The 21,881-nt window shown below is 51.9% G+C and overlaps 5 protein-coding genes and 1 non-coding gene across 6 annotated transcripts; 2 read left to right on the forward strand and 4 right to left on the reverse strand.

Moving 5' to 3' along the window:
- Positions 1–1,143: 1,143 nt before the first annotated feature.
- Positions 1,144–1,242, reverse strand: IWZ02DRAFT_t71. The gene has a single exon. It is a non-coding gene; the product is annotated as a tRNA-Glu (tRNA).
- A 2,502-nt stretch (positions 1,243–3,744) lies between these two features.
- On the forward strand, positions 3,745–4,800 carry IWZ02DRAFT_452507 (uncharacterized protein; the record flags this gene model as incomplete). The annotated part of the gene is made up of 2 exons (XM_066767598.1): positions 3,745–4,048; positions 4,159–4,800. Coding segments are annotated over exons 1-2 (767 nt in total), but the record flags the coding sequence as incomplete, so codon positions are not given.
- Positions 4,801–6,821: 2,021 nt separating this feature from the next.
- On the reverse strand, positions 6,822–10,016 carry IWZ02DRAFT_452510 (serine/threonine-protein kinase-like protein CLA4). Its single transcript, XM_066767599.1, has 4 exons — positions 8,525–10,016; positions 7,881–8,463; positions 7,731–7,830; positions 6,822–7,679 (listed from the first exon to the last, which is right to left on the reverse strand). The coding sequence occupies exons 1-4, from the start codon at positions 9,865–9,867 to the stop codon at positions 7,267–7,269; spliced, it is 2,439 nt and encodes an 812-aa protein (XP_066622345.1). The 5' UTR covers positions 9,868–10,016; the 3' UTR covers positions 6,822–7,266.
- Positions 10,017–11,306: 1,290 nt separating this feature from the next.
- On the reverse strand, positions 11,307–13,856 carry IWZ02DRAFT_275640 (alpha-actin-like proteinin). Its single transcript, XM_066763558.1, has 5 exons — positions 13,617–13,856; positions 13,114–13,533; positions 12,432–13,058; positions 11,771–12,383; positions 11,307–11,712 (listed from the first exon to the last, which is right to left on the reverse strand). Exons 1-5 carry the CDS (start codon positions 13,670–13,672, stop codon positions 11,515–11,517), a joined length of 1,914 nt encoding a protein of 637 aa, XP_066622346.1. The 5' UTR covers positions 13,673–13,856; the 3' UTR covers positions 11,307–11,514.
- Positions 13,857–14,950: 1,094 nt separating this feature from the next.
- Positions 14,951–17,253, reverse strand: IWZ02DRAFT_452515 (uncharacterized protein). Its single transcript, XM_066767600.1, has one exon. It carries the CDS (start codon positions 17,059–17,061, stop codon positions 15,055–15,057), a length of 2,007 nt encoding a protein of 668 aa, XP_066622347.1. The 5' UTR covers positions 17,062–17,253; the 3' UTR covers positions 14,951–15,054.
- Positions 17,254–17,325: 72 nt separating this feature from the next.
- IWZ02DRAFT_452517 (alkaline-phosphatase-like protein) lies at positions 17,326–20,595 on the forward strand. Its single transcript, XM_066767601.1, has 7 exons — positions 17,326–17,598; positions 17,647–17,691; positions 17,744–18,035; positions 18,092–18,219; positions 18,268–18,638; positions 18,694–18,923; positions 18,974–20,595. The coding sequence occupies exons 1-7, from the start codon at positions 17,399–17,401 to the stop codon at positions 20,468–20,470; spliced, it is 2,763 nt and encodes a 920-aa protein (XP_066622348.1). The 5' UTR covers positions 17,326–17,398; the 3' UTR covers positions 20,471–20,595.
- The last annotated feature ends 1,286 nt before the right edge of the window (positions 20,596–21,881 follow it).

Consider the following 21,881-nt stretch of genomic DNA (forward strand, 5'->3'; position numbering starts at 1 on the left):
TCCACCGAAGGTGCCGAACATGCCGGACTCTTGGGCTTCGTTGGGAAATTCTCCTTGGCCTCCCGCTGGAAGAAGAGGCTGGACATCATCGTGCCATCATTGCTTTTCTTCCACTTGTCTTCCATTGCATTGTGAAGTAGCGACGCGCGTGCGCCATCCGCCAGCCGCCAGCCGCCAGCCGCCAGCTTTGGTTCTCTCCCCTCGCTCAAGTCTCCGCAACCGCAGCGGTGGCAACTTTGCCCGGCCGAATTTTTTTTGCCTCTTTCGTCCATCCCCAACATCACTCCAGCCTTATACATGGCCAAGAAAGCAATAGAGCCAAGAAAGTAAACAGAATCCGCCGTCTTCCTGCGCCTCGCCTCCACACGGTTCGTGCACACCCCAACTCACCACCACCACCACCTAACCGCCGCCAACCGAAACCTGTGCCTTTCTTGAATCGGTGGAGATCGGATTTCAAAAGCAATCCGGTCCAGCCTCTTGCCGCTTACCCGTGCCCATCCAATGCCCAATCAAAATCTTCTCATTTCGCATCATGGTTCCCGACCTATATTGCCCTGCTATATGGGCGCGTAGTATTTTGTAGACCCTGTGATGATGCTGTCAGCAGTGGCGCTGAACCCTTGTTTCATTAGTGCACCCTCTTAAGGAGCAAAGGATTTCTTCACCGCGGGAGAAGAGGTAAGCGAGGTCTCGCGTAAGATGTAGTTCTCACATTAATGCGGGCAGTTGGAACGTTTGTGGTCACGAAATGCATTGGGCCGAGATCGATGTGATAATATTGAGCGACCAAATGTTGATGGAGTCGCCGTGCACGCGGATTATATCAATGATAAATGTGACTTGTAACGAGCTGCGTCGCGCTGTTCGAAGTGCTGTGCGGCAGCCAGCTTGGGTGTGTTGGACGGATCGAAAACCGCCCCCTGAAACCCTCCGCACCAACAACCCCTTGGACCACCCACCGACACAATACACATTCGATGCCCCTGAAAACCTTCTCCCCTGTACTCGCGCTTTCTTGCTTGTCGTTTCTTCCTTGGTGCGATCGAAAATCCAGGCTCTTGCGCGTGTTTTGCCCCGAAACGACCCTCATTGACCCTGTTTCCGATGAACAAAAGCATGGGGAACAAAAAGACAAAATTGTTCCGTCACGGGGAATTGAACCCCGGCCTTGTCGGCACTTAGAGAGACTGGAGAACTCTTGCTGAGAGCGACAAATCCTAGCCACTAGACCATAACGGATATTCCGAGCCAAATTCGCGTATTTCACGAAATAAAGTTACGCTAGCTTGGCAACTCCTCGCGTCAATTGATTAATTAATTGATTGATTGTTTTACGTCTTGCTGGAGCCATAGGCTATCCAAGACGGAGCTATCTACAGGGGATACCGCGTACGTTTATAAGGTAAGGAGGGATGCCCGGCTAAAGAATCTCGTACGATGAAGTATAATTCTTAGTATAATATTAGTATAGGGTTATTATAGATAATTAATTAATTAATTAATTAATTAATTAATTATTTTATATCTTACTAGAGCTATAGGCTATCTAAGACGGAGCTATCTATAGGGGATACCATATACATTTATAAGGTAAGTAGGAATACCTATCTAAAGAGTCTTATATAATAAAGTATAATTCTTAGTATAGTATTAGTATAGGGTTATTATAGATAGATAGTTTATCTAGGCTCTTTTTAGGTAAGGGGGGGCTAAGAACTAGCCTTCCTACTATTATCTAAGTAGATAGGTAGTATAAAGTAAGAGTAATAAAAGGAAGGGGGGTAGGAAGAAGGTATATATAGAAAAGTAAATATAGTATAGGGTAGTAGGTAAGGTAGATTATATATATACTCTACTATAGCATTCTAGTACTATCCCTAATAGCATAACTTTAAGGTTACCTAATATTTATACTAGGGGGATAGCTTTATTAGATAATAGGGATAGTTTAGGTCCTAGGAGTAATAAGTACCGTTATAGTTACTATACTTTAACGCTATATAGGTATATATTATACCTCTCTTTATATAGTATTTATAGTTATGCTTCTCTATAGTATAGGGGCTAGTATATAGTAAGTATTTAGTCCTATTATAATACCTAGAGGAGCTATAGCTAAATGCTTAACACTTTATATACTATATATCTAGAGTAATCTTAAGGAGCTTTATAACCCTAATACTTACTCCTATAAGATAGAGTAGCTTTAAGATAGCTATCTCTACCTCTTTTACTATATAGAAGGCTATAATAACTAACCCTACTTTTTAGGTAGCCCTCCTTTTAGCTAAAGTAAGCTAGTATAGAGTTCTAATAATAGAAAGGCTAGGATTAAAGGTATAGACCTCTTCTATAATAAATTATCTAATATTAAGTAAGTATAGGTCTTCTATAGGGATGCTATAGGTAATAACCTTATACTAGGTTTAGTTCTCCTAGACTATAGCATCTAGGAATAGGTAAGTAAAGAGGTCCTTATAGGAGGTAAGGAATTTAGAGTTATACTAGAGTAAGCTAGTAAGTAGGATGTTATCTTTCTCTATATATATTACTATTAATATAACTAGGCTAGATATACCTATATTCTTAAAGGCGTTATTAATATTATTTTATATAGAGAGAGGGTTAAAGTCTAGGAAGGGACTTTACTACTAGATAATAACCTATATATCCTATAGGGCCTTTAGGGGAGTAGTAGCTAGCTTTATAGTTATCTTTAGGTAAGGAGTTATATATAGTTTTCTAGTAGTAGTTACTTTCTAGGCTTAGGTTACGTATAATAGGTTAGCTAGGGTTATAGGAAGGATAACTAGCTTTTATAGCTAGTAGACCTTTACTCCTAGTATATAAGTAGTATTTTTAAGGGAGTAAACTTAAGTAGTAAGAACTAATAACGTATTATCTACGTAACCTATCTTAGTATAATCCTATAGGATGTTACTAAGGTTATAGAGTCTTTACTTCTTACTTATATTATACGTAAGGTTTATTACGTATAGGATATAAGAGAGTACTATATTAATTACCTCCTAGGTAGTATTAAAGTTTAGATAAAATCTAAACCTAGTCCTTTTTTCTTAGTAGGTAGGGTTAGGTTTAGAGGTATCTACTAGGATAGTTCTCTTTAGTATAGTATACTATTTCTTAATTAGGCCTAGTACGATAATTAGTAGGAATAATAGGGGGATAGGGTATATAGAGAAGTCCTAGTCTATTTCCTTAGGTTTATTAGCTAGTTAAGTAGGTAGTAGGCTAGGTAGTATAGGGGTATCTTAGTCTATTTTCTTAGGTTTATAGTTATAGCTATCTAGTAGAACTAGGTTAGGTAGGGCCTCCCCCTAGAGGGTAGGTATAGGTATAGTCATAGTACGATACTTTAGAGGGTAGGTTTTTACTTTCTAACTTTAGTTATATACGTATAAGCCCGCGCTATAGAGTTATAGTAGGTATAGTGATTTTTAATTTTTTAAAAATTTTATATATAGTAATAACTTATTAACGTATAGGCTTTTTTTAAGAAGTAGTAGCTAAACTAAAGAAGAGTATATAGTTATTATAGATAGATAGTTTATCTAGGCTCTTTTTAGGTAAGGGGGGGCTAAGAACTAGCCTTCCTACCGTTATCTAAGTAGATAGGTAGCATGAAGTAAGAGTAATAAAAGGAAGGGGGATGGGAAGAAGGCGTATATAGAAAAGTAAATATAGTATAGGGTAGTAGGTAAGGTAGATTATATATACACTCTACTATAGCGTTCTAGTGCTATCCCTAATAGCACCGTTTTTAGTTAGCGTTATATAACACCTTTCTTGGCACCTATAAAGGTGAAAAAAGCGGGTAAGGTTAATAAAAATTTGCTGCTCCCCCTCTCCTCCTAACCATCGACAATCACTTTACAACTTCAACGACTCAGCATATCACCATGCTACTACCGGATCCGAATATGACCATTAAAGAAAGACCATTGCGTCAAAGAAAACTCACAATCATTCAACATTTAACCATCGACATCTTCAGCTACCACCGCTCTCTCCTCTTCCTTTCTCTGTTTTTTTTTTTTTTTTTTTTTTGTGGTTTTTGTGTCCTTCATTCCAGATCCAACGCCGCGTCCTCTGCCAAACAGCAAATGAAGATTTCCGACATATGGACTGGGCCAGTAAATTTGATCCATCAAAATCCACCGAATCAGGCGTCTTCCTGGGCGTCTCGCTGCGTGGGACCGACGAGGCGAAGTGGCGACTCACACGGAGACTTTCTTTCTTTCTTTCTCTTACTCGGCACGTTATTTTAAAGCATTCTTTGTCGTTGTGTTCCTGTCATATGCAATGCTCAAGAGCGTCGTTGCGTCACCAAGTTCATTGTGTTCAGGTATGCCTATTGTCACAATCAGCAATGAGGAGGTTTCATGCATCGGCCACAAAACCGTCGGAAGACCAATGGAATCTTTACACACATTGTAGCAGTGCATATAGTGTTGAGATAAAGATAACAAAGCAAGCAAGCACTAGCAACACACACGCCTACCATCACCATCACCATCACCACAAATCAAACACGACGCCATCATCGCTCAACCCAGCGCCCCACCTGAGACCCAAAACCCGGCGCACGTCATCCAGACCAGAGTCAACGCCGATGCGCTCGTCCGCCAGCATCAGGCCTCGTGAGTCGAGACTGCTGCTGCGCCGTGTCTGCTCGCACAGCGGACAGCAGGGCTGCTGTAACTGCTGCGGCTGCGCGTGCTCTTCGACGAACAGAGGTTACCGGAGCGGCACGAGGTTCGTCCTACGGCCGAGAAGGTAGGCACGCACGTCGTTGAAGTGGTGGCGTGCGAACGAACCAGCCACTGCCACTGCCTTGTGCATCGTCGTCGTTGCTGTACGTGTCAAGTAAGATGCGGCCGTCGGAGCCGCTGCCGTAGCGGTCGCTTGTCACGCCTACCGAGTCGATGAGGCGGCGGCGCATGTGCAATGAGATTGAAGAGGAAGGGGGCTTCTTGGACGAGGACGAGGAGGAAGGAAAGAACGACAACAAGACAACGCGCAGCCGCACAAGCAGCTTCTCCCACGACTTATCCGACTGCGGAAACACAAGGGCGACTACATCGTCGTCCGGGTCGTCCGGGTCCCACCACAACGGCACGCGACGATTCCGGCCCACGGCGTCGGCCGACGCGATTAGCCGCGAGAGATGCACCTCGGAGACGCGCGGGGAGAGGGCGAGGCCGTGGAATGGGAGGAGCGAGTCTTGATGGAGGAAGTCGTCGGCGCAGCACGAGTCGAGGCCGCTGTCTAAGCGCAGCGACTCGAGCGCGTTGGCTGGCGTGCAGCACAGCCGCGCCAGGCTGTGGTCGTCGCGGTGGTCGTCGCGGTGGTCGTCGCATTTGTCGCCGGGGTGGTGGAGATGCCGAGCAGAGCTCGTGCTCGTACGCTGTCGGGGTCGAGCACGTCCACTTTGACGGCTCTGAAGAGGTGCCGTGATGTTGTGGGATTGAATGATTGGCATACCAAGCGCATGGATTGCAGCGTTGGCACGTTGGTCTGTCTGAGAATCATGTCTTTGAGCTCTCCTCTGGTAGCTGTGGGAAGAGTGGAGACATGGCGGCGCTGTTGCTTTCGTCGAACGCCGTCGTCTGCAGGTGGCATAGATGGTGGAGAGGCCCCAAGGGGAGGCGCGCTCTGCGTCGACTCAAATGCATGGGACGCGTCGCCGCGTGATCGTGACCAAATTTGCCAGTCGTCTTTTTGCAAGAGCGCATTGTGATTGATGTTGTGCACTCAAGCGGCGGTGCGACGTGCTGATATTCACGCTGCCTGGAACCTGCGGTTGTTTCTTTTGGAGCTGCACAGCGCCATCGCGAGGGGGCCAAAGCAAATAGATGATCTTGACAAGTCATATTGTGCGCCATAGCAAGTGTAAATACAGGCATCCCATCCCATCCGATCTGGCCAACCTAAACCTATTCGCCAGTGCATCAGTAGCAACGGCGGCGCAAAGCCTTCATCCGTTCGTCCTGCCTTCATGATCCCCCACCTCTCGCTCAATGAGGTCGTTCGTGCCGCGGCCGTGATCTCATCCATTGCCCGACCAAGCCCCCACCCCAAAACCCCCAGAACAGATTCTTCATTCAATTGTCTGCCCGGCCGTCCACTCTGGCGCCGCTCTATGCATTGACTTGACCACCTACCCACACCTACCAACCCTAACCCTTGGGCCAAGGTCGTTGCCGCCGCTGCGCCAATCATCGCCAACGCGCTCCGCTGGCTCCAACCAAGAAGGGTGGAGAGGTTAGGGAGCAAAAGAAAGGAGAGGAGAGGAACAAGGGGGAAAAGGCGCACATACAAACCCCACCTCCCCAGCGAATAAAAGACGAACGACAGAAAAGGTGAAAGGTGATTAAAGTGCGATCGCAAGGAAAGATGACAGCGCCCCGGCCAGCAGAGGTACGGGACGAATGAGGCCGATCGAGACGAAATGAATCAAAGAAGACAAGGAACAATGACGACAATGGTCTCTCTCGCGTGGAAGAACCAACGAGCAAACTGACAGGCAAGCAAGCAAACATTTGTGTACGAATGCTTCAAGGACGACGAGACGGGCTGATAAGCAAGGGGAAAGAGGAACTCTTCGCATCGCCATTTTCGAACCGCTACCTGCTGCTTCTGCTCCGAACCAAAGAAAAATCTCGCTAACTGGACTGTGTTGATTGAATTTCCTCTTCCTCCCGGCATCGATGTCTTCGCTCCATTGATCCGATCGACCGCTTTGGATTGTCGCAATTGGGTATCTTTCATTCTTTTTTGGGGTGTTGTTGTTGTTGTTGTTGTTGTTGTTGTTGTTGTTGAAGTTTGTTTCTGTATGCCGTTGAAACTTGACAAGGATCGAATCGTGTCTTCTTTTGTCCTCGCCCCGGTTTGGCTCACCAACCGTCCTTCCATATTTCCCTCGTTGTCGCGTTCTTCCCACTCTTGAAGAAAGAGGAAACGAGACGGTTGAGGGGCAAAAGTAAACAGCTCCTTGGTATCATCATCTCTAAAAACTAAAGGCGTAACAGTGTGAAGCTGCCGGCGAAATGGCATGCGCGCGTCTTCGGAGGAGCGTTCCGTTCGTAGCCAACTTGTGCGCTGCAGAAGGGAATGGATCAAACAGATTCTCATTAGAGACAAGTGGTCAAGGGGTAAGAACCGCGCGCCCGAGATGGAAAGTGGGAAGATGGCAGAAGAAGATCACAAAGCCTAGGTGCCAAAGTGCACCGGATTCGTCATCTAGTGAGAGCCGCTCTTGCGGAAAGCGAGAAGAGATGACAGGCTGGGCACCGGGCAGCCGTTCTTAAGGAAGTCGTGGCTCAGCAACTCAGTGGCAGTAGCGCGCGAGCGCACATCGACGCAAAGACAGACGCTAAGGAAGGCTTTGAGGTCCTTTGAGAGCTTGTCGGGCTTCTTAAGGCGGGGAGTGCCGTTGGTCGCAATGAGGTAAAGGGCCTTGAGCGGCTCCTCGTTAAGGTATGGCGGCTCAGACTCAATCATCTCAATGGCCATAATGCCGAGAGACCAAATGTCGACCTTGCTGCCATACTCCTTTTGTTTGACGACCTCGGGAGCCATCCAGTAGGGAGTGCCGACCATGGTGGCACGCTTGCTGCGTTGCTCAGTGAGCTTGGCGCAGAAACCGAAATCGGCTGGGACAGTGTGAGCGCGCGATTCATATTTGCAGGCTCTTGTGTACTTACTGATTTTGACGTTGCCGCGGCTGTCAAGGAGGACGTTGTCACTCTTGATATCACGGTGGATAATGTTCTGGTTGTGCAGGTGCTCAAGACCCTTGCAAGTCTGGAATAGGGTTAGTAACAATTCATGCAACTTGATTTGAGGATTCTCACCTCCAGACAGATGGTCGCAATCTGGTCCTCACTGATGGACGGGTTGTTGTCAATGACATCCGTCAAAGCACCACCCTCCATGAACTCCATGACGACCCACAGCTCCGATTGCTCCTCTTGCAAAAAGGCATCGAGGAAGTTGACGATGTTGGGGTGCTTGGAGTCCTTCATGACGATGATTTCGTTGACAATGAGCTCCTTGCGGGGTTGGTTGCGGAGGTCCATCTGCTTGATGGCGACCTGGGCGCGAGGTCCGTTCTGGGCCAGCAGTTGTCGTGCCATTGGCGACGGCGCATTCTCACGAATCCTGGCGACGTAGACGGAACCAGATGCACCCTGGCCAATCTTCTTCTGCTTGTTGTACGAGTCAAGCGGCTTCTCCTTGGAGACGACTTCACGGAGCTTGGCCATGACCTCATTCTCGGACATGCTCGACATGCGAACCTCCTTACGGGGAGCATCCTCCTTCTTCGCAGGGCCGGTGAGAGCGGCCTCGGCGGCCTTGACAGCATCGCTCTTCGGAGCGCCCGTAGGCTGCTTGGTGGCAACATTCAGAGGCTTTGGTGCTGCGGGGATGCGAGTACTGAAGGCACTAAATTAGCATCATGCACCAACGGCAACGAGATAGAACAGAATGAGCGTACCTCTGCTGGCTGGGGTGAGGCTTGTGGTTCGCAAGCGGGATCTTGGTCGAACTGCCATTAGCGGACTTGCTTGGTGCAGGCGGCGCCGGACGCTGGGCGGCCATTTGTCGGAGAGCACCCGGGGGCTGCTTGTTCGGCGTCGACGGTGCCGGACGCGAGGGGTTGTAACGGTCTTGCTGAGCGCGCGCAGGGCTGCCATTCCTGTCGTCGCCATAACCGCCACCAATTTCTTGCTTAGCCACGGGAACCGACTTCTGAGGGATAGATGCGTTGTAGGCGGCCAGCTCCTCGCGTTCTCTGCGCTCAGCTTCCCGGCGCTGCTCCTCTCTGTCCCGCTGCCTCCGCAGCTCTTCCTCCTTCCTGCGGCGCCTCTCCTCTTCAACGCGTGCGTCAGCCTGGGACTGCTGGTACGATTGCTGGCTCGTGCCGCTTCCATTGGTCTTGACGGTGCTGTAGCTGTCTTGGCGTTGGTAGCCGTTAGGGGGGCCGGGGCGTGGAGGAGCAACAGAGTTGCCACCTGCCGTGTAACCAAGACCCTTGTTGGGGCTTTCGCTGGTGGGCGAAGGGGTAACACTGCCGGAGAATTGAGGTGCATCGTCGCGCTTGACGAGCTTCTCAGTGTAGAATTCGAGAACTTCCAGGACGGCCTTGGGGTTCTTCTGGTAGTCGTCCTTGGTAATGGCAGATGCCGTCAGCAGCCTCTCCCACTCCGTCGGCAGTCCGACAAAGGCACCACTGGTGGGGTCAAAGCCGACGTGGACACGATGGGTGAAGTTGGTGGGGTTGCTGACGCCGCCCATGCTGGGGCAGCGCTGGTAGATGGAATCTATCCAGCCATAGACCTCGTCGTCCGTCTCAACCTTGCAAATGAGCAATTTGGTGGGGCCATCGCGGGGCGGCGAGGCAGCATTGGCCGTGCTGGCTGTTCGTGTAATCTCAAACGAGAACGGGTAGTCTTCCGACCGCTGAATGTTGGTGACGTCGCGAAGCTGGATGGTGAAGGAGACTTTGGGGGTGTTGTTGTTTTTGTAAAAGTCAAGCTGGTACTCGCGGAGGACAAGGAAGCGCTCGTTCCAAAACATGCCCTTGACGATGCCATCCTCCTTGATCTTGGCGTAGCCATCCTTGATGATTCCGCCTGTCTTCTCCGAGGACGTCGAGACGCGGGCCAGCGAGGTGGAGGACCCGTTCAGCGTCGACCCATTGAGCGTCATGGAATTGAGGCTCATCTGCGACATGTTCCCCGGGAGGTTGTTGACAGAAGGAGTGAGGGCGAGTCGCGGGCGGTCGGTGGGAGGACGGGGCGCGGGACCCGGATTCATGAATTGCTCGCGGGTATACATTCTGGAAGGACAAGGGGTCAGCCGGACACCGCCTGGGAGTCAAAGCTCAGGCGAGGCGCACATCTCGGGCGCCGTCTTTGTCAAGCGAACTGAGATGGGATGGCAAAGAGCAGGCTCGGCGGGCAGCGAGGAGAGGCGGGGGGGTTTTTTTTGGGTGGGGGGGGAACGCGACAACGACAACGACAACGACAACGACAACGAGACAACTTACGGGTGCGAGCCTGACGCCATGGCGAGCGACTCCTCTCCGGGCGAGAGTGCGCGAGGTCAAGAGTCAAGGCGTGAGGTGAGGCGAGTGGTTGGTGATGATAGTCGGTGGTCGCGTTGGCCAGGAGCAGGGCGGGTCTCGATAGGAAGGGTAGGAAGAGTGGAGAGATTGTTCAGGTCAGAGTCAGGCTCCCGGGAGGTGGGTAGTGGAGGAGGTCCAGGCGGCGGCGGGAGGAGTCGTTGACGGAGGGTATAGGGGCGAGCGAGGGGCAGCAATTACATGTATGGAAACGGAGAGGGATTGGAGTCGGCGCTGAGGCTCATGCGCGCGCGCAGCGAGCGACGGGCAGCGATGGCACCGACTGGAGGGTGATCCGAGCCGAGGGCTTGGTTGGGTTGGGGAATTCTGCACGGGGGCAGATGGTTGGAGGGGGAAGTGCAGGTGGTCAGAAGTGAGAGCGAGGGAGGGAGAGGGAGAGAGTGGAGAGTGGAGAGTGGAGAGTGGAGAGAGGAGCGAGCGCATCACACATCAGCCAGTCCAGTCTCCAGGGGCGGCGGGCACCTCAGTAGGGTAATTAGGTAGGTAGGTGGGTAGGTAGGTAGGTGGGTAGGTAGGTAAGGCAGAGTTGCTTGGCTGGCTGGCTGGCTGGCTGGCTGTGTGTGTGTGTGCTACCTGGCCGCTAAGTCGGGGTCAAGTCGGGGTCAAGTCGGGGTCCCTCGTGCTACATTAGCCAGAACTGTTGTTGCCCTTCATACCACCCGACCCTGCCCTACCCATGGCCATTGGAATCAACGAACACCAACCATCAGCCAACCGCCACAGTCTGCCTCTCCTCGAAGAATTTCCACCCTTCGTCCTCGCTCGTCGTGCGGCCGCCGACCGCGAAGCCAAAACTGTCGCGCCGCCGCCCACGATCCGTCCTTGCTTCACCACGCTGCCCTCCGTGTTTCAGAAAACGCCCACCTCACTACCTCGTCCAAATCCATCCATGCACACCCACCCATGGCCATCCATCTCGTCTTGAATTTATTCTCTTGAATTTATTCAACCAAAAAAAAAAGAATAAAAAAAAAAATTAAAAAATCGCGTGTCCTGTGCCGCCCTTCCCGTCTCCCGCTACTGTGTCTTGACGCTGAGCTAATTACATGCGCGTGCCTCGCCCTACCTCACCCACCTTAGCTATGCCCTGTCCAAAAAATAAAAATCTGTTCAGTCCAGGTATCTACAAAATACAAAAGAAACGCCGCTGCTCGAGGATAAAAAGATCCCAACCCCTCTCTTCGGATCGAGAGAAGAGCCGTCAATGCCGCTCCAATGCAGATCAAAGGGGGAAGGGGGAAATATAAAGAAGGAGCGGCATTGAGCCAAAAGAACAAAGCCGCCGTGATCAGCGCCACAGCACGCGCCATTTCCACCAAATTGGGTCGCTCCTTCTCCCATCAGTGCGATGATCCGTTGGTCGCCCCATTCTTGTCGCTCCCCATGAAGTGGTTCATGTACGTGATGTAGTCGTACTTGGGCAGCTCGCGGTCCTCTTGCAAGTCCGGGCCCTTGTGCGTCGGCATCGTCTTGACCAAGTCGTCGATAATCTCGTCTGGCACGAGCGAGTGGCGGAGATCCAGCTCCGTCACATATGGCTGCCACTGTGTCAGCGCTGCACCTCTCAGACGTCACCGCGGGCCGTTGTTCGCCTACCTTGCCGTCTGCGACCTCCTTGAAACTCTCAAAGACTTGCTCGGCCGTGTTTTGATCCTCCGTCTCGTCCACCATGAATCGGATGAACTGCTCAAATGTCACGTAGTTTGTGCCCTGGCTCGTCTCCATGAACCTCTCGTGCATTTCGTCCTCGTCATATATCAATCCCAGGCTGGCCAGCGCCGCCGAAAACTCGAGCTCTGCCAACGAGTTGCTCAAGTCGCGGTCAAAGTGCCGGAACACCGACTCAAACTCCTCCAGCTGGAACGGCGTCAGGTTGGTCATGTTGCGAGCCACCATCTGATTCTCCAAAAAGGCGAGCTTCTTCGAAACGCTAGCCTTGACCAGTCCGAGCTCATACTCCAACTCGTCGTACGTGTACGTCGTGTAGTCGTTTTCTTCGACATTGGCCTCTATGCACTGTTGGTCAAGCCCGGCAATAATCTCCAGATACTGATCCAGTGGCCCCAAGCTTTCGCTCAGCAGCTGCGTATGCTTGCGCTGGTCTTCCACGTCGCCCTCGAGTCCCGAAATGGAGCTCGAAAGCGTCTTGAGGGCAAGCGCAAAGTCATTGGCCTTGTCGGCAAACGAGCGGCGTAGGGCATTTTTGATACTGTCGCACCTGTTAGTATCCTCATGACACGACGTCGAGGCAACCTACTCTCTGATGGTCTCGTTGATGACCTGGCTCCTGGCTCGTTCTGCCTCGGTCAATTTTGCCCACACGATATCAAGCGTGCCCATGCACAGCTCTTCCGGAGGGTCATATGGGCGCAAGCGGTAAGTTGCCAGTTTCGTCTTGATGTTGCCCAACAGCCCGACCAAATCAGACTTTTCCGCAACCCATTCCCGCTTCCTGCCCTTCTTGTAGCGCGTAAACTCGGCCGCTTGCTCCTTGGCGTCGGCATACGAGCCGTCAAACACGGCCTCTTCCCATCGCTTCTGCTGCCCCGCAATCTGACGCAACAGCTCCCTCATGCGGCGCTCAAAAGAGTTTTGCATCTCCCAAGCGCCCTGCATGCTCTGCACGAACTTCTCCACGCGACGCCCCGCGTTTTCGACTTTCTCCATGTGCGAAAAGGCGTGGAACCAATAGGCGATGTAGGTCATGAGCGAGCGTTCGTCGGGCTTGGCAACGTCGCAAATATCCTCGACGTCGAGCAAGTCTGGAATACCGATTTCCTGGGCCGCGAGATCAAAGGCGAGCTTCATGTTGCCGCGGTGGTCGCTTTTGTCGAGGGCATCGTAGTCAATGAGATCGGGACGGTGAATATCAAGCAGGGCACAGCTGCGAGCCTTTGTCAGTTTCAAGCCACCTCTTTGATCGGATCCTGTTCACATACAAAGCCAGGCCATCGCTCCAACTGCTTGAAAAGTCACGGACGTCCACCTCGTCATAGCAAGCCGTTTTGCGCTGACACCACAGCAGCAAACCTTCCTTTGCGCTGAGGCCTTGGTCGCTAATATCGGAAATGGTGAAGCGCAGAATCAGGGTCCAGATGAGGCCGAGGATGATCTTGCGGTTGCCGTCGACAATGTCCTCGGCGCCCATGTTGACCATCTGGATGTGACGGCCGCGGACAAAGTCGAGCGCCTTGTTGACATTTTCAAATTTCTGGACGCGCAGCTTGGGTTTGGCGGCATATTTGCCGAGTGACTCTTGGGATAGGATCTCGAGCAGGTGGATGAGGAGTACGCCGTCAGCCAGGTCGGTACAAAGGTCGGCGATGACGAGACCGCGGGTCGAAAGTTTGCTGTTCAGCCTGCAGGAGCGTGACAACGGGTCGTTAGAGAGGGGTCCTGGGTTCAAAGGGCGGCGGCGAGTGGGGGGTTACGGCAAGCGTACCATTTGGTGAAGGTTTTCTGCTGGACAATGACCCACTGCTGCTCAAGGGGAGCCATGGTGCGTGCGCCTCATTGGCAGCTGTGCTCTAGCAAAGCTGAAGAGGGGCGAGAGAGGCGCAGCGAGAGACGTTTGGTGGTTGAGTGTTGTTGTCGTCGTCGTATCCCGTCGTATCGTAGGGGGTCCAAACAGAAACTCCGTCCCGGTCGGCATGGTACAGTAGGTAGACCCTGTTGGTAAGGGTAGGCGCGCAATCCCCACAAGTCCCGGTCGCCGTCGCCGCCGCCGCCAACCGTTGCCCCCCGCCACCCCGCCGTGCTGTCGACTACAACAAGTGCTTCTCCGACTTGAAACCCTCCAAACAACGGGAAAACAAGACATCTAAGACTCGCACTTGGTCGTACCTCCGGATAGACCTTTTCGTAACGTACGTCATTGATGTTTGGCCTTGCCAGTGATCTCTCCCTTTCCTCTGAGCCCTACAGCACCATCTTCGAGAGCGTCCCTTTGCTACGCTCTTCCCAGGACTCTCCGGGTTTTTTCTACAAGGTGCATCCCAGACTCCATCGCTCTCACCGAACCCAGGGTTTGTCGTTGTTGCAAAGCTCGACCAACCCATCCTCTCTTGTTGGCCGTTCAGATTCCCCAACCCCTTGCTAGTCTCTCCAGGGGAAGAATCACCGGGAATGGTACGCCAGAGTGCCTATCCCTAGCAGTAGTCCAACGGTCAGTGAGACTTGAAAATCGTGTCCCATCCATGCCTCGCTAGCAGCACTGGGATCAGCTTCGACTCCTTACCCCTGGATGCATGTTCGCATGTAGGTACCAGAGCAGCAGCTAGAATGACCATGTACATTGTACCTGCGTGTTGGCCTCTAGCAAGTATTGGCCCTCGCACTTGCAACGTGAGAAACTACTTAATTGTCCCTGTACCTACCGTCGCTTGGATTTGGTTTGGTAGTAAAAACCTCTTGTTGGTTGTGCGAATATCTTGAATGTCTACTGCACTTGATGACCATGTCTGACGACAAAGTGTCCGGGAAACTTGCTAGATACAGTCAATTATCGAGCTCCTCAAAGCTTGAGTGTGCACAGTTATTAGACATGTCTCCAGCTCCCTCGCTGAACATTCGCCCAAGGCATGATACCTGTCCATTCCTCAGGGGCAAAATCAGTTCTTGCGAGCGAAGCATGCGATTCTTGTCGATCACGTTGTCCTACTCCCCAATGTGATTGTTTCGTTGAGCATGCAAAATCGCTGAGAAAGTGTAGTCCCGCAACTAGGAGAAAGGCACATGGCCAAGCATGAGTAGTCTCTCGATCCGTGGGATCCTGAGACCTGCATCAGCTGTCCTGCTAAATCAGAGATTGGTTATGCATTTGGACTATACAATCCATCAGTTCATTACATTCCGTACATCTTTTCCCCTGCCTTTCCTCATCAGATGACGTCGTCCACTACACCCCCTACAAACTTCGCGACCTCTCTCCACATTACGGCCTTTAGTATCGTCTCGCCCTCTTCCACCGTCCATGCACCAGCGGCAAGCAACCGCTGCTTCCACTTCTCCTGTTGTTCCTTGTTGAGATCATCCCACTGCTTCGCTTCCGGGTCCGCGCGCTGTGCTTCGGCCGCTGAGTCAAATACTGCGGTCTCAAGACGTGCCTCTTCCGTGCCAGGCGAGGAGCTGGGATCCTGACCAATGATGATTGCCTTTGGGGTAATGTCGGAGTCGGACGAAGTATAAATGGAGTATTGTTGCAGAAAATCTTTGAGACGGAAAGCTGATGCTTTCGCCTTCTCTGTGGCTTCGGTACCGACGGAAGCTAAAGAGGCCGACGCTTCTGTAGGGCTGACATTGATTCGGGGAACTCGCGCGCCAGGAGGTAGCGGTACATTCATTCTTGCCAGAGCACTCCTCAAGCTCTCAGGCACAAGTTGAACGGTGTTGGGGAAACCTTGTGCGTTGGAACGGATATCGATGTAGGACTGGAAGAGCAGAAGAGTGACAAGGAGCACGAATCCAATGACCAGGAGTGGAAACCCGGTGTCGAACACTGCGGAGATAGCGCCACGTGGTCTCGTGAGAACGTAGCGGGAGAGGGGTTTTCTAGGCTGGACAGGGCTGAGGGAAAAGGTATCAACGACAACCGTATTGCCAAGCGAGGTCGATGCCAGACGCAGATACTGGGGCCCTGGGCTCTTTGGTGTATCTGATGTGGAAGTTGGCCAAGGAGAATGGAACTTGGAGAAGGCAAGCTTGGTCATTTGGATTGGATGCACGTCTCGAAGTGTCGTAAAATTGGAGAACTTGCTCACGGTGTCGGTCTTGTCGCCCGAATAGTCCAGGGTGTAGACTTCGATGGATATATCATGGCCAGCGACAGCTACAACAATTTGCCTTGCCCCGGTGTTGCGATCCGCATCGAGCGCACAGACATCTAAGCCGCTCGCAGCCTTCATGCGCTTTGGAAGTCTCTTTCGGAGAACGACCTCCCCTAGCCGGAATGGTTCTTTGCGTAATACGAGCAGTTCGGCCCCTTTGCGCTGCGGCAGGTTGGCGCACAGGAGAATGTAGTGCGGCGTGAGAAATCGGAGGTATTTGATGATTGGCCTCGGTCCAGGCGTAAAGACGTCGTTGAATGGGAGGGTGTAGGCAACTATTGCGCCCTCGCTCTTGCTTTCCAAATCGCTCGTCTTCTTTGCAAAGTCGTATCCAAATCGTCGGACAGACACCTGATAGTCCGTGCAATACGCTACCGAGAATTCACCCTCAGACTCCTCAGTGATATCGATGTCGTTGACTTCTTTGCCCTCTTTGGGATATATTCTTTGTATGACTTCGGCGGCCGTGGGTGTCGCGGTAGTCGCGTCGAAAATGACAAGTTCCGACTCAGGATTCAGGCCTGTGGCTATTGCACCTATTCTCTTGCTTGCGGATTCGCGCTTTTGCGCCGGAGATAATCGAAGAATGCGCTGGTAGTTTTCTTTCTTGGAATTTTCTGTCGTGGGGTTCTTGAACAGCTTTGTCTTGCCTGCAGGAGATATGGTGCCCACCTCTTGACCTTGCGCTTTATCCTCTGAGCTCTCGGAATTCTTTGTCCTCTTTGGATAATCGATGGCAAAAGCGCGCAAGTGCTGGTTGTTGTCGCGCAGCCGATTCTTCTCTGACGAGTTGATGCCAGCCAAAGTGACGAGGCCGTCCTTGGAGGCCAGGTTGGCCAAGGACATTACCGCATCCTCGTCGCGAGGAAGGTCGATTTCCGACGCGACATCGAGAGTCGAGCGCGATGAGGCATCGAGCAGTGTGATCTTGTTGGGAACACCGCTGCGATTTTCACCACCTCCTCCAGCGACAACAAGGTAGCCTCTATTGTAGGGATCGAAGTCGGCGGCGAAAACGGGGTAGGACAAGGTTGCCTTTGTAAAGCTGATGGGCGGCGCCATGGCGAAGAGGTTTGTTGGAGAGAAGAAGCGCGGTTGAGGTGGATGGGTTGGATTTATTGCTGGTGCGGCCTTGACATTGCAGCGCGAACAAAGGTTTGCCAAAGGTGCAGTAAAGGATTGCAGAGATGGCGAAGGTTATAAACCCCGGGTTGTTGGGAGGGCCTATGTACCTGGGCAGTTCCTGAATCGGTGACGTTGCGGAAAGATGACCCCTGCTGCCGAGTACTGCCGCCGCCTTGTGATTTCGCGACACATGCGCGCCAGCTTCAATCTACGACACCACATCTCTCCATGGAGTGATTGGATTGCTGACCGTGACGCCGCGCTCAACTCCGTCATGCCCTCAACCGCACAGAGGGTACTCCTCGCATCCGCCAATCTTCTCCTCCCCGTTGCCGTCTTGACCTTTGCCATTGGCTTCTTTCCATACAAGCCATTTCTCCCAGGCCTTGCACAGCATGAGGTTCTCGAATATGGAGCTCCCCCGGAAGCTCCGTTCGACAAAGTTGTCTTCATGGTCGTGGATGCCCTGAGAAGGTATCACTGAGAAAATCCCGGCTGGAAATCTTGCGCTGATCGAGCTAGCGATTTCGTCTATTCTAACAACTCCGGATTTGAATTTACTCAAAGGTAAGGATCTGTATTATACCCTTCGCTACCAATGGATGCTGAGCATTCGCAGCTTAATTTTATCTGGAGCAGCGCTTCCCTTTACAGCTAATGCGAGGTCGCCCACGGTCACAATGCCACGCGTGAAATCCATGACGACCGGCTCTATTCCGTCTTTCCTCGATGTTATTCTGAACCTCGCCGAAACCGACGACTCCTCTAATCTTGCGCACCAAGATACCTGGCTGGCACAATTGAAGACTACAAAAGCAGGGAAACTTGTAATGTACGGGGATGACACATGGCTCAGATTGTTTCCTGAGACTTTCGAACGCTACGACGGCACCTCCAGCTTCTTCGTTTCGGTCAGTGGTGCCCGCTACGTGTATATAATATCAATCGAGCTGAGACACAATGGCAGGATTTTACTGAGGTTGATAACAACGTGACGAGACATGTTCCCAATGAGCTGCGCAATCAAGATTGGAATGCTTTGATCATGCACTATCTGGGATTAGATCACATTGGCCACAAGACGGGCCCCTTTGGGTATGTTCAAAAGGAATGAGCTTGCCTGCAGAGGCTAAAAATTCTCAGACCCAACATGATACCAAAGCAGATGGAAATGGACGGTATTGTCAAACAGGTCTACGATGCCATTGAGACTCAATCACATCTCAAATCGACTCTCCTCATTCTATGTGGAGACCATGGAATGAACGACGGCGGCAACCATGGCGGCTCAGCCCCTGGTGAAACCTCTCCGGCCCTTGTATTCATGTCCCCCAAGTTCAAGAAAATTTCCGAAGGACTACCCTGTCCGACTACTCCAGAGGGCGGTTTCGATTACTATTCGAGGATCGAGCAGTCCGACATTGCTCCAACATTGGCTGGGCTCTTGGGATTTCCCGTCCCCCTGAACAACCTTGGGGTGTTTATTACTGACTTTCTTCCTTTGTGGCCCGACGGTAAGTACATCCTTACCCTTCTTAATACCAAATGGCGAGCCTGACCTTCAAACAGGCAATGACAGAGCTCAACTTCTTCTAAGAAATGCACTCCAAATTCTGAAGATTGTAAAGGCAACGTTTCCTGACCCAGCTTTCGACAATCCAACTGCACCAGTTGAATGTGCCTCCACTTCTTCCAGCGCACAGGAGCTTGTCTGCAAATGGCGAGCTGTCACGAATGTTTTCCAAGCTACAGGCCAAATTCGGCCAAGGTCGGAAGATGTCATAGAACTCCTTGCCGAGGTTGGTTATCACATTCAATCAAAGCCTGACCCACTGCTGACATTGTCTAGTTCTGCCGCTCGGCCCAAGACGTACTCAGTAGCACGGCAAGCAACTACAACTTGACACTTCTCGTCACGGGAGCCGCGTTAGCAGCCATCAGTGTCGTCCTCACCCTCTTGGGACTTTCGAATGACTTGACGCGCATATCTGCGACTGGCTTGTTTTTTGCGGCAGTTGCTGCCCTCTACGGTGTTATGATGTTTGCCAGCAGCTATGTGGAGGAAGAGCAACATTTTTGGTACTGGATCACTACCGGGTGGTTCGTACTCCTTTTCCTCATCAAGTCACGCAAGACGAGCTTCAAGACTGCTGCGCCTGCTGTCGCAGCTTTACTCCTGGCCCATCGCGTCATCCGTCGGTGGAACCAGACGGGGCAAAAGCATGCAGGAGCCCCAGACATTGCCCACAGCTTCATTCTCAACCATCCAGTGGGTCTTTGGACGCTGGTGAGCATGATATATATACACCTGCTCCTCCGCATCAAGACACATCTTACGCGCCGCTTAGGCGAGACTCGGAATATCCGGCAACTGCAGACTTTCGCCACTGTCAACACCATTCTTTTGTGCGCCATCGCCTTCCTCTTCAAGCTGTCATTTACAGCTCGAGATGCGCCCGAACTCGTACGGGGTGCCTCTCCGGCTGCCTTGGCCTTTCTTTCAAACCTGGGCCTCATCCGTCTCGCTCGATGCATCTTCGTCGGGGCATCTATTGGAATTGCCTGGGTGTATCTTCGCGAGGCGGCCGAGGGTCCACGTCGCGCCGGCGCCCTCATCAGCGACGCCTTCCACGACTTCCTGACGCTCGTCCTGCTGACACAAACGCGCGCAACCAACATCCCGCTCATCCTCATTTTCCAGACGCAGAAGCGTTATCTTGACCAACTGAACCTCACTCCGCTCGAGCAGACCGTCTCGGCGCTCTTGCTATCCCACACATCCTTCTTCGCTCTTGGCAATTCAAACGCCATTTCCAGCCTCGACCTCAGCAACGCCTACAATGGCGTAGCCTCGTACAATATCGTCGCCGTCGGCGTGCTCCTCTTCGTCTCCAACTGGGCCGGGCCCATCTTCTGGACCAGCGCATCCGTCCTCGGCTTGCTGGACGCAGCGCGCTGGGCGCGCGGCCGTAAGGTTATGCGCAAAATGATGGAGACGCAGCGCCACGAGCGCATGGTGGAGACACTAATCAAATCCGGCATGGGCGAGGCAGAAGCCGTCGCGGCGGCGTCGAAAGAGGCTGCGAAGTGGCGCAAGGCCAGAGTCGAGGCGGAAGGCGAAGAAGAGAGCGCGGACGAGTTTTGGTGGGCTCACTTTGCGCGTCTGACGGCGTGGACAGGTGCGACTTTGGTGGCTGTCATGGTTGCTTGCACGGTTTTGCGGACGCATTTGTTCATTTGGACGGTCTTCAGTCCGAAGTATCTGTACGCCATGGCGTGGAGTGTGGGATTCCATTTGATTGTAAGTGGAGCGCTTGGAGGCTTGATGTGGTGGACCGCTCAATGAGTGTTGGAGTGTTGTCGAGGTGTGTATCGTGTAGACTGTTGGTTGATGTAAAAAGGGCTTCGTTGCGCTTGAATGCTCCTAAAGCGCGGCTGTGATTTCGAACGACTGCTCCCTGGGCACCACCATTTGATTACGTGAATGAACTTCTCCTTCATTTCCACCTTCTCTCCCGTCACTTTCAAGCAACGATGGTGACTGCCACCGCCTTATCACAATGCACGAATGAAAAAGAAGACCCCTGCTCAAGAGAAAGACCAAAGTCGGATAGTAGCATTCGGTACTTCTGCGCTTCAAGGCCAGCACCAAACAGCCCAGTAGTCCCTCGAGCTGGTATGTTGTCTGTGGTAGCCCGAACCCATGTCCACGAGAAAGCATGTCGGAAAGGCGTGGTCTTATATGCCCGTACAGCGGACATGGTGCTCAGACTCGCGACGTTCACGAGCACTCCGCTGTGCACATGAGGGAGGAGTCAAAAGTAGTCACGCCGCGTGAGATCTATCCGCATGGAAGGTAGAAGCCTCGTGCTTTGTTGGTTGCTTGTGATGGTGACGTGGCTGTGACCTGTTGCTCGTGAAGGAGGAGGTAGGTGAGTGAGTGAGTGAAAATCTACGACTTCTCTCTCGACAACCGCGCTTCTAACTAAGAATCACCATGACTGCGGCAAACACCTTGCTCAGAAGGAGACACTTCCTTGCGCCGCGGCTGCAAATCGATTAAGCATTCCTCTGGAGGGACCTCGCTATTCTCGCTTTTGAATCACACTCAGCGCTGCTCCACTTTCTCGCCACTATACCCCAACAATGACAAATACTTTCAAAACTATACCTCACTAAACAACATCACCACCAGCACAGCATCTAGAACCTCCCAAAGCATCGCCCTCACCAAATCGTCGACTCATCCCCTCTTCCCCCCCAATCCACACACCCCTGCTCTATGTTCTAAATTTTGAACATTCTCCCTCACGTACGACCACAGCACGTGGAGAACTCGGAACCCCGTCCAGCTCTTCCATAGATAAGCCACGTTGCGGCCGATTGGTAGTAGTTGCGCGGGTGACCAGCAGCGAATCCCGGCTGTCCCACGTTTTTTGCCATCATTTATGTGGGTAGGGAAGGGTAGGGAAGGGAAGGTAAGGTAAAGGGGTATTTCGGCGGATTTTCTGGGTGCGAGGCGCGAGGGAACAGGGGTTTGATGGTAAGCGAGAGTTGGAGACGGGTGGGATGGCGAGATTTAGATTTCATGGTGTCCTTTTGTTTTGTTTTGGAGATTGAGGGTAGTGAGCGAGATATTATGCGGGTGGTTGTGTTGGGGTACGAGGAGGGAGTGGTGGAGAGAGTGTTGTTTGGCGCGAATGGGTGCGATGACAGAAACGGGGGGATGATGGCTGTGTGCTATGCAATAACACCGG

This window comes from Phyllosticta citriasiana (assembly GCF_038021145.1).
Source record: "Phyllosticta citriasiana strain CBS 120426 chromosome Unknown IWZ02scaffold_7, whole genome shotgun sequence".
NCBI classification, from domain to species: Eukaryota; Fungi; Ascomycota; class Dothideomycetes; order Botryosphaeriales; family Phyllostictaceae; genus Phyllosticta; species Phyllosticta citriasiana.